Source organism: Capra hircus, chromosome 13, assembly GCF_001704415.2.
Source record: "Capra hircus breed San Clemente chromosome 13, ASM170441v1, whole genome shotgun sequence".
NCBI classification, from domain to species: Eukaryota; Metazoa; Chordata; class Mammalia; order Artiodactyla; family Bovidae; genus Capra; species Capra hircus.
Genome location: NC_030820.1, coordinates 42,035,362 through 42,046,175, shown reverse-complemented (window position 1 = coordinate 42,046,175; position 10,814 = coordinate 42,035,362). Strand labels below are relative to the sequence as shown.

General features: G+C 49.9%; 1 protein-coding gene across 1 annotated transcript; it reads left to right on the top strand.

Moving 5' to 3' along the window:
- VSX1 (visual system homeobox 1) lies at positions 2,077-10,358 on the top strand. The gene is made up of 5 exons (XM_018056889.1): positions 2,077-2,570; positions 4,914-4,992; positions 5,598-5,721; positions 7,764-7,944; positions 9,267-10,358. Exons 1-5 carry the CDS (start codon positions 2,147-2,149, stop codon positions 9,554-9,556), a joined length of 1,098 nt encoding a protein of 365 aa, XP_017912378.1. The 5' UTR covers positions 2,077-2,146; the 3' UTR covers positions 9,557-10,358.

Genomic DNA, 10,814 nt, shown 5'->3' with positions numbered 1-10,814 from the left:
CCTGGTCCCTCCCGCGAGCCCCTTCCTGTAGATGGGGCCGGAGCTGGCAGCAGTGACTCTTACGGCCAGGAACTGCAAGATCTCCTTATAACTTCCACCCCAGGTCTTTCCTCTGCTTCGCTTTGCTTTCTCGATTTCTCTCTGCGTGTCCGGTGTGAGCGGGTTAATACACCTCCGTTTCTCTCATCTGCAAAATGGGTTTTGTAATATCCTTCCTAAGGGGTTGGAAACCAGTTTGCTGTCGGTACTCAGTGGCGGTCGAAATTGGGCCCCTTTCGGCCGGCCTTTTGGTACCCTGGGAGTCCCTGGCCATCTATTCGAGACCTGCTCTGGTAGGGACTTGGGGACAGAAACTTCGAGACCCCGGCCCAGGCCAGCGGGCGCCGTTGGCCCTCCAAGCTGCAGACAGGGCGCACACACGTCCGCCTCTGAGACCAGCCCCTGCGAAGGCCCCAGGACCGGCCACCTCAAGGTCGGTTGTCCCGCCTTCCGGCCGGGATGTCTGCAGCTGTGTGCATCTTTAGCAGACTTCCTTAACTGCAGCCCCAAATCCTGATTTAGGAACTCCTGCTCTGCCGGGCCGAGAGCCAGAACGTCGTGGCTGGATCTTGTACCCCCAACACTTTCCCCTAAACCCAGAGATAAATTTGGGGAGAAATTCCTGGCAGAGCTCAAAACGAGCCGTCCACAGCCCCGAGCGACTCAAAAGACAATTATCCTAAAGGAAAGTTATGGCTTTGGGACTGTTCCTAATCTCAGGAACAGCTTGCCAGGGGGAGATTTGGGTCTTCTTTTAATAATGAAAAGTTAATGCGCAGCCTCTTGTAATTATCTTTATCGGAAGCCCCTCGCTTAATCCTGGGGTTTGCAGAAGACCCACTTGGGGGCGCAGACTGCCGGGTTCAGCCCCAGCTCGGGATCCTTCTCGGCTCCGGCTAGTCCCGGCTCCGGCTCGGCTCGGCTCGGCTCGAGCTCGGGCTCGGCTCGGGCTACACCGCGGGGTGCGCGCAGAGACCCACCCGGCGCCCACGCTGCGCTGGGAGAGCTGCCTCACCCCTCACTCAGCGCCTACTCGCCGCTCGCCCTCTCAAGGGCTGTACTGAGAGGTTCGGCTTCCCGGATCCCGGGTTTGAGAAGGATGGACTCAGAGCGATTCGGGTTGGGTAGGCTCGGATTTTCCGAGTGGGGACCAGGAGAGGTTTACCCACGTGCTGCGTTTCGAGACAACTTTAACAAATACGGGCGCTTCACGTGAAAATCAGGCTTTCTTCGAAAAATTATAAAATCTGACATTAATTTGCTAGCTTCTGTGTGGGGTGGGTCCCAGTAGACACGCCCTATTTTCCAACTTACCTTCCCCATTTAGGGCTCGCCAGATAATATACTGGTACACACTTATAATTTAAAAACTCACTGTTCATCTGAAATTTCGATTTCACTGGACCTCCTGTAATGCAATTTGCTAAACGTGGCTTCCTTGCCCTGGCCGGGTTAGTCCTCTCAGGCCTGTCTCTACTTCTTCTCCAGCTCCCGTGAATTTTGCGACCCGGGACAGTCCGGCCGCTAGAGCGCTGGGGTGGGTTTGGCTGGAGGTGGAGTAGGCACGGATTAAATAAATGTTTTCCACTCCTTTCCCCTTGGGGATTTTCAGGGAAGGCCTTGGCTCAGGCGGTGGCATTGGAGGGCTGGCGGGGTTCATATTGGTGGTAATGGGGAGAGTGCGGCTGGGAACGGGGGTCTTGGTCTTAATGGACGACTGGATGCGGGGAGGGCGGGTCCGCGCCGGGCCTCCACCGGGGAATCCACCCGGAAGGGGAGAGAAGACTCCGAAGGAATCTGGAACTTTCGGCGTTTAGAGGTTTAGGGAGGGGACGACTCGCGCCGAGAACCGGCGTGGGGTTGGTAGCGGGGACGACTGGAGAGGAGAGAGGAGAGGGTGCTGACGGAGGGGACCGCAGCTGGGAGGGCGGCGACCAAAGGGAGGGGGACAGGTGGCGTCCCCATGTCGCGGGGTCCCGGGCGTGACGCGTCCGCGCCGCGCTGATTGGAGCCCTCCGGGAGCCCGATTGTATAAAGCGCTCTCAGAGCTGCGCCCCCTCCGCGAAAGTGACGGACCAGAGGGCCCAGCTTCGCCGCTGGAGAAGCCATGACCGGCAGAGACGCGCTTTCCGACGGGCGTGCCAGAAGCAGGGCGCTGGTGCCCGGAGGCCCATCCACCGGCTCGCGCCCCCGGGGCTTCGCCATCACCGACCTGTTGGGCCTGGAGGCCGAGCTGCCCGCACCTGCGGGCCCCGGCCCGGGATCTGGGTGCGAAGGCCCGGCAGCCGAGCCCCGCGTGGGCCCAGGGCTCGGAGGCTCCTGCCCAGCACGCGCAGCCCTTCCGTTGGGCCTCGGTCTCCTCTGCGGTTTCGGCGCGCAGCCCCCTGCGGCTGCCCGGGCACCCTGCCTGCTCCTCGCCGACGTGCCCTTCCTGCCGCCCGAGGGGCCTGAGCCCCCCGCTCCGCGCTTCCCCGGCCGCCCACTGCCCTCGGCCGCCCGCCAGAAACGCAGCGAGAGCGTGTCGACGTCGGGTAAGGAGGCCAGTCCGCGACCCTACTGTCTCTTCCCTCGGCTTGGGTGGGCAGAATGACACTCTGGCGCCCTGTCGGGCCCCACCCCAGTCCCCCAGATCTATAGAAGTGGGGACCCCAGAGCGTAGCCGCGCCGGGAGGCGCATTCTCGCACCAGCACCCTCTGCGCCCCCGCCCCCGCCCCCGTCCCGGCCTCTCCTCTGGGCTTGGTCGCCGCCACCCCGCGGACACCACCACCCGATCAGGACCCGCCCTGGGGTCTCGGCGACCCAGCCTCCGGGGGACACTTTCCGCCACGCGGGGCTCGGCCTCTGGGTGCCGCAGGGGTCGGGAAACCTGGGTGGGCCTACCTCGTTTATCAGCGGCACGGAACCCGGTACCCGCCGGCTCCAGGCGGGATTAGACGAATTGATTGACGGATTGACAGGCCCTTGACAAGCGCGGGGCGGAGGCCTGGATCTGTCCTCCTCCGGGTGCTGAAGAGCGAGTCTGGGCACCCGCTTCTCCCCTACTCCCCGCACCGGAGAAGCGAGCTCTCCCTCTTACAGCAGCTGTGCCCAGATCCTCAGAGAAGTCGGCACGGACTGTAGGGGAAAGCAGGGAGCGGTGGAAATCGACAAAGACAGGGCGGAGAAGTCGAAAGGTTTGGGGCATGGGGGAAGAGAACGGAGAATTTCAGAAGAGTTCGAGGGAGAACAGCTATGTGATAGTAGACTGCAGAGGTGAGCATCCAGGCGGCTGAATGCAGAAACTGCGCTGGTCTCCACTGCTGATTAAAGGAAGCAGGCGCGGTCGGCAGACACCCACTCTGAGAGGACTTTATTTCATGAGTGTCTACTAGGTGCCAAGTTGCTTCGGTCCTGTCCGGCTCTTTGAGACCTGATGGACGGTAGCCCGCCAGGCTCCTCTGTCCATGGGATTCTCCAGGCAGGAATATTGGAGTGAATTGCCATGCCCTCCTCAGGGGATCTTCCCGACCCAGGCATGGAACCTGCATCTCTTGTGTCTCCTGCATTGGCAGGGGGTTTCATTACCACCAGTATCAAGCAAATAACCACCTCCTCCATTAGTTGTCTCACTAAAAATGCAGGAACCGATTTCATACTGTGGATTTTTTCCCCCTGTGAGGACCCATAAAGCTAAGGGAAAATACAACCACATCCTAGCCTGTGAGGGTATTTCTCGAGACCAAGACCAATAGTGTCTTGTGGAATCGTCATGTGACTGGGAGTGTAATGAAAGTTTCTTAGAGCCACAATAAAAAGGAAAATAAATAGGTGAAACATATTTAAATACTATGTCTCATTTAATCCAATACCTACAAAATATTGTCTTTGTATGTGTTATCAATATGAGTTATTAATATTTTACTCTGAGGGGGTCTATTGTTTTCAGTCCATTGGATATTTCACGCTCACAGCTGGTCTCAATTTAGACTGGCCACATTTCAGGGCTCCATAACCTTATGTATCTAATGGTATCAGATTGGACAGCACAGATAGTATAATATCATAATCCAATCTTCTGGTGAACTCACTGATGTAGGAGTAAAACTGATATTATGTTACTACTTTTGCTTTTATTAATTTACATTTAGTATTTTGAAACATATATGCTTTTTAACAACAAACCTGACCATAGTTCTGTCTTCTAAACTTTCTTTCAACTTAAATCTTTCGATATAATGGATTTCAAAAGATAAAGCATAGTGGAGTGGGTTCTTAAAATTGTTGATGTGCATCTGTCAATCATCTGGGTACCCGTGCCAAGAATGAGTTTCCCAGGTCCCACTTTCAGAGATTTGAAATTGGTACAGCAGGGCAGGGGGCCAGCTCTGAGGAGGGTTTTGATGTCACAAACCTCAGTCTTCCCCTTGAGAAGTGGTAGCATAATGGCTAAGATGAGGAACGTGAGATGGAAGCAGAAGGAAGTGTATGAATTTGGAAGCTGAAGGGAACAGGAAATGCAATTAGTGTTCAAGTAGCTTAGGCTTCACACACATTTGGGGTTTGAATTCCAACTTCACTGTTGACAACCTTTGTGATCTTGGGACAAGTTAATCTCTCTGTGCCTTGATTTCCTCCTCTGTAAAAGGAGGATAATAATAGCAGCTGTCATGGAGTTTTTTTTTTTTAATTTATGAAGAATAATGTTGATATGCATGGGCAATCGGTTAAGTGCAGCACTTGGAATATGTCATCAGATGTGAAAACTGTGATCTTGTCTTGTTAAATATTCACATCCCAGACAAGTTCATAGCTTCAGTCCTCAAATTAAAATCCAGAGGGCAAAATGAAAAATGTGCTCACCTCTAAAATCCTCTTCTTCTCCTTGTGCTAACAGATGAGGACAGCCCTTCTGAAGACAGGAGTGACCAGAAGGCGTCGCCGGCCCCCAGCAAGAGGAAGAAGAGGAGGCACAGGTACTAAGATCCCACATGGCGTTCCTCACCCCGCCTTCCTCGAGACCTTGTGCCTGAGAAGGTCTGGTCTTGCCTTGGGGCGGCATGGGAAAGCACACAGTAGCCATCTGGGAATGTAATCCTGCCATTCCTGGGGGCTGCAGGTCAGCCTTTGTAGCATTTTACTAATGATGATGATTATTATTTAAAAAAAGTTTTTGCCACACCATGTTGAATCTTGGTTCCTCAACCAGGAATGGAACCCCCTGCATTGGAAGCAGAGTCTTAACCACAAGACTGCCAGAGCATTTTGAGCACAGCACTATTAGACCCTGGAGCATTTTGAAGACACAATTTTGTGGGCCCTTAAAGTAGTTCTTCTTAAAATGAGTTGGTGGAGTTTATTGAGGAGAAAAAAAAGACCTAAAGAGCTCTGTTTTGCTTGAACCAAACTGTGGACTTCCCAGAGGCTACTCATTTGGAGATGGGGTGCCCAGCTCTCATCTGGGCGCCTCATCTGGGCGCCCCAGATGAGGTGGGCAGAGGTGGGGAGCAGGCCCAGGGTCCCCTGAGGCTGGGAAGCCTGGCCACCTCCTCTGGTCATGTGCCCATGTGCCTCTCTGCAGGACTGTTTTCACTGCCCACCAACTGGAAGAGCTGGAGAAGGCCTTCAGTGAGGCCCACTACCCTGATGTGTATGCCCGGGAAATGCTGGCTGTGAAGACTGAACTCCCAGAAGACCGAATACAGGTGCAGGGGCCCCCTCTCCTCCCAAAGACACCCAGAGACCATGCTGTTCTCACATGCAGTGAGTCAGCCCACAGCCGCCTTGAAACAGCCCCCTCCATCCACAAAATGAGGGTCACTTAGATGCCAGAGTCTTCCTTTGTGTTCATTTAGAGAGGATGACCCCTATAGCCATCCAGCCTTTTTACCTTTTATTAAATCATTCTTAAAAATTATACAGTTTGTGCCACATCTAGAAATTATGTAAAGATATCAATGAAAAAAAATGACTATCCATCCATGGCAGACCCTCAAAGAAACCAGTGTAAGTAGCTGATGAGGACTTTCTGCATACCAGCCCCATGCCATATACACACTTGACCCTGAAATACACACTCATACACACACAGAAGACTGGTCTTTGTCTTCACGTTAAGCCATCTTATGTCTGATAGCACATCCTTTCCAAGTCAGAAGACATGCCATTCACTCCTTTTTTAAAGTTTTACTTTAATTAAAAAATATATTTATTTATTTTAATTGGAGGATAATTACTTTGCAATACTATGGTGGTTTTTCCTATACATTGACATGAATCAGCCATGGGTGTACATGTGTCCCCCATTCTGAAGCCTCCTCCCACCACCCTCTCCACCCTATCCCTCTGGGTTGTCCCAGAGCACTGGCTTTGGGTGCCCTGCTTCATGCATCAAACTTACACTGGTTATTTACTTTACATAGGATAATGTACATGTTTCAGTGTTATTCTCTCATATCATCCCACCCTCGCCTTCTCCCTATAGTCCAGTAGTCTGTTCTTTACATCTGTGTCTCTTTTGCTGCCTTGCATATAGGATCGTCATTACCATCTTTCTAAATTCCATATATACATGTTAATATACTGTATTGGTGTTTTTCTTTCTGACTTACTTTACTCTGTATAATAGGCTCCAGTTTCATCCATCTCATTAGAACTGACTCAAATGCATTCTTTTCTTAGCTGAGTAATATTCCATTGTGTAATATACCACAACTTCCTTATCCATTTGTCTGCTGACGGACATCTAGGTTGCTTCCATGTCCTGACTATTATAAACAGTGCTGCGATGAACATTGGGGTACACGTGTCTCTTTCAGTTCTGTTTTCCTCAGTGTGTATGCCCAGCAGTGGGATTGCTGGGTCATATGGCAGTTCTATTTGCAATCTTTTAAGGAATCTCCACACTGTTTTCCATAGTGGCTGTACTAGTTTGCATTCCCACCAACAGGGTAGGAGGGTTCCCTTTTCTCCACACCCTCTCCAGCATTTATTGTCTGTAGACTTTTTGATGGTGGCCATTCTGACCGGCATGAGATAGTACCTCATTTTGATTTGCATTTTTCTGATAATGAGTGATATTGTTTTCATGTGTTTATTAGCCATCTGTATGTCTTCTTTGGAGAAATGTCTGTTTAGTTCTTTGGCCCACTTTTTGATTGGGTTGTTTGTTTTTCTAGTTTTGGGCTGCATGAGCTGCTTGTATATTTTGGAGATTAGTTCTTTGTCAGTTGTTTCATTTGCTATTATCTTCTCCCATTCTGAAGGCTGCCTTTTTACCTTGCTTATAGTATCCTTCATTGTGCAAAATCTTTTACATTTAATTAGATCCCTATTGTTTATTTTTGTTTTTATTTCTATTACTCTGGGAGGTGGGTCATAGAAGATCTTGCTATGATTTATGTCAGAGTCACTCACTCTTTTTAAACAATATTTGACACTAATCTTTTGTTAAGATAAAGCAATCCAACAACTGCGGTTAGAAGAGACCATTGCTTGGTGAACATTCCCATCAGAGTAAAAACTGGCTTCTTTGCACAGTGTGGGATACTCTGACTTTGTCTTGTCATGCTTGACTCCATGGAAACTTCGGTGGAAATTGATCCGAATCACCTAGCACTACCAGTCCTGTGAGCTGTGAGACAGGCCGGGTGCTCCCAGAGAGGGTAGCTGGTCCTTGCACCCCTCTGTGCTGGGGTGGGGGTGTCCTCCTATAAGCCTCTCTGCTTCCCCTCCTACCTCAATCTAGGTCTGGTTTCAAAACCGGCGGGCCAAGTGGCGGAAGCGAGAGAAGCGCTGGGGCGGCAGCAGTGTGATGGCCGAGTACGGGCTCTACGGGGCGATGGTGCGCCACTGCATTCCGCTGCCTGACTCCGTCCTGAGCTCTGGGGAGGGCGGCCTGCTGGGCTCCTGCGCACCCTGGCTCCTGGGTAAGGAAGAGGGCCTTGTGGCCGCGCCGCTCAGGCAACGTCTGGGGTCCCTATGCCTGGAGGGCCACTGCCAAGCCAAGCAGTGTAAATTTACTCCGATTTTTTAATTAATGACAAGGCCTGGACTCTGATCGGTTGCCTTATTTTTCACTGGAACTGTGTAGGCAGTGTGTGGACAGGTCCAGTCAGCCCCTGGTTCTCTGAGTGGAATGATACACATTCATTACGTGAAATATGTATTTCCAGTGTTGAGTGCTGTCAACCACACAGTTCAGAGCTCATGGCAATAGAAAGCAAGATGGGGCAGGCAGTGAACCTACAGGCCGTTAACTGCATGCACCCTGGAGTCTGGAGGTCTGGTTCTCTGTCCCGGCTCAGCTGATAACAACCTGCGACTTAGCTGTTCTGTCCCCCAGTTTTTGTGCTAGAACTGTCTGCTCTGTTGGAGTTCAAGCTTTGAGGCTGGAAGTTCTAAGAAGCTGGCATCCTTACTGGTCTGTTGGTTATTATCAAAGAACCACAGGCTTGGAGAAATGAGTTATAGACAGCATCTAGGCAAATTAGGTGGAGAAAAAAACAAGGCAGAAAGTTAGGATTAGGGGGATGCTCGCAGGGGGCCAATTTTAGGCTGAGGAGGAGGAGGGTTTTTGTTCAGCGAAACTTTTTTGAACTCTACCCATCTGAAACTATGTTGGGACTGGAGATATCAAGTCATCTTTGCCCTCAAGGACTGGAGAGCTGAGAGGGAATGCTGGGCAGGTCACCCGGCCCACCCCTCTGAGTTTACATGAGCAGGTGGGGTGAGCTTACTGAGTCTACAGGTCTGCGGCCTTACAAGAAAGTAGGCCTCCGGTTGCCAGACTCCTGACTTTTTGAGAGAAGCTGGACATCTGGCTTTTGATGTAAATCTCTTGATTTTAAAATCTTGCCAACAAACTTTAAAATAAAAATTTAAAAACCATTATGTCATCCAAATAATTGTACACTGTTCCCAGTGTACAAACCCTAATGTTGAGAGTTACCTATAAGATTCTCCGGTAGGCCCCAGACAGGCACCAGCAACGGAAATCCTAATGGGATTTGGAGAGCAATGACAAGGAAGAAATTTTACTTAACTGCTATATTTAAAGACTGCAGAAGGAAATGGCAACCCACTCAAGTGTTGTGCCTGGAGAATCCCATAGACAGAGGAGCCTGGCAGGCTACAGTCTATGGGGTCATAAAGAGTAGGACACGACTGAGTGACTACGCACATATTTAAAGATAAATATTTTATTTATTTATTTATTTATTTTCTTCTTCTTTTTTTTTTTTTTTGCTAGGGATGCATAAAAAATCCGCAGGGACGATAAGGAAAGCAGAAAGTGAAGAAAAGCTGGCAGGACTCTGGGGCTCTGACCACCTCAAGGAAGGTTCTAGCCCCCATCAGCTGGGACCCCAGAGGGGCTTGGAGGAAGGCAGTCCTGTGAGCAGTGTGGAAGACGTGGTCATTGATCTCTCCAGCTCCACACGCCAGGACACTGAGAGAGTGCAGCAGGGGGTCAGGGCCCAAGGACGTCCAGACTCTGAGGGGCTAGAGGGGCTCCAACCTGGGAAGGAGGGGGCCTTATGAGACCGCAGGCCTCTACCCCTAACACGCAAAGGCTGGAAATGTGCGCATTCCTCACCAGCATTTTTCAGAAGACAAACGTTGTCCAAGACAAATGCTCTCAGCTGGATTTTCTTCTTCCTGTGTCAGGATAAAATGCAATGTCACTTGCTTTAAGAAGACACATGGTGACTCTTGGAACATTCCACTGCATTCTAGAATGGAAATCATTCCTTGAAGGCACGTGAATCAATTAATTAGATCTAAAACTTGCATTCTCTTCTGTAGGTAGAACTTGAGGAGGGAGGATTTCAAGCCCCAACGCATTCTCACTGCCAGACATCCTGAGGTTTGGTTCAGTAGACTGTGTAGATTCATAGGCTAAGTATGCTGTCCTTACACTGAATCCAAAAATACAGAAGTATTTAATCTACAGAGAATCATGTATCTTCATAAATAGTGAAGACTTTGGGCAGCCCCCATATGAATGAAATATGATATTCTTACCTTGAACCTGGCTTTAGACATTTCCATTTTCTTGTTAGACAATGCTTCTGTGTCCCTCTGAGTATCATTTGATTGGGTCTGTGAGTCTTGGAATGTTTCCTCCGAGGAAGCCCTCTCTCCCTTCCTTTCTGATACAGCAGGGAACCATTTTTGAACAACTGTTGAATATCTTATAAACAGTGTTTTAAGGTCAGATCAGGCTTCTCGGTTTTTTAAAATTTATGTTTGAGAGCACTTTAGAGACTTGATTTCATGAATGTTTCCTTGCCTCTATTTCCTTCCTTTATTTATTATTTAAAAATAAACGTTTTATGGTTTGCTCGGTTCTCATGCACCCCCTCTGTCTACATGTTCATCTACTGCCGCCCTGACCAAGCGCATCCCCATTTCCTGCCCCAAACATCATGCCTGAAGCCTTCATGCTTGGCTGCAGCTTTTACCCTCTGTTGCTCTGTAAACTCCTATAGGGCAGTGGCCGTATCTAACTCCTTTTTTTTTTTTTTTAATGGAGAACTTTTTATATTGAAGTATACCCAGTTAACAATGTTGTAATAGTTCCAGGTACACAGCAGAGCGACTCAACCATATATTATACATGTATCCATTCTCCCCCAAAGTCCCCTCCCATCCAGGCTGCCATGTAACACTGAGCAGAGTTCCCTGTGCCATAGAGTAGGACCTTGTTGGTTATCCATTTTTAAATATAGCAGTGTCGATCTCAATCCACCTGCAATGCAGGAGACCACCTGCAATGCAGAGACACAGGTTTGATCCC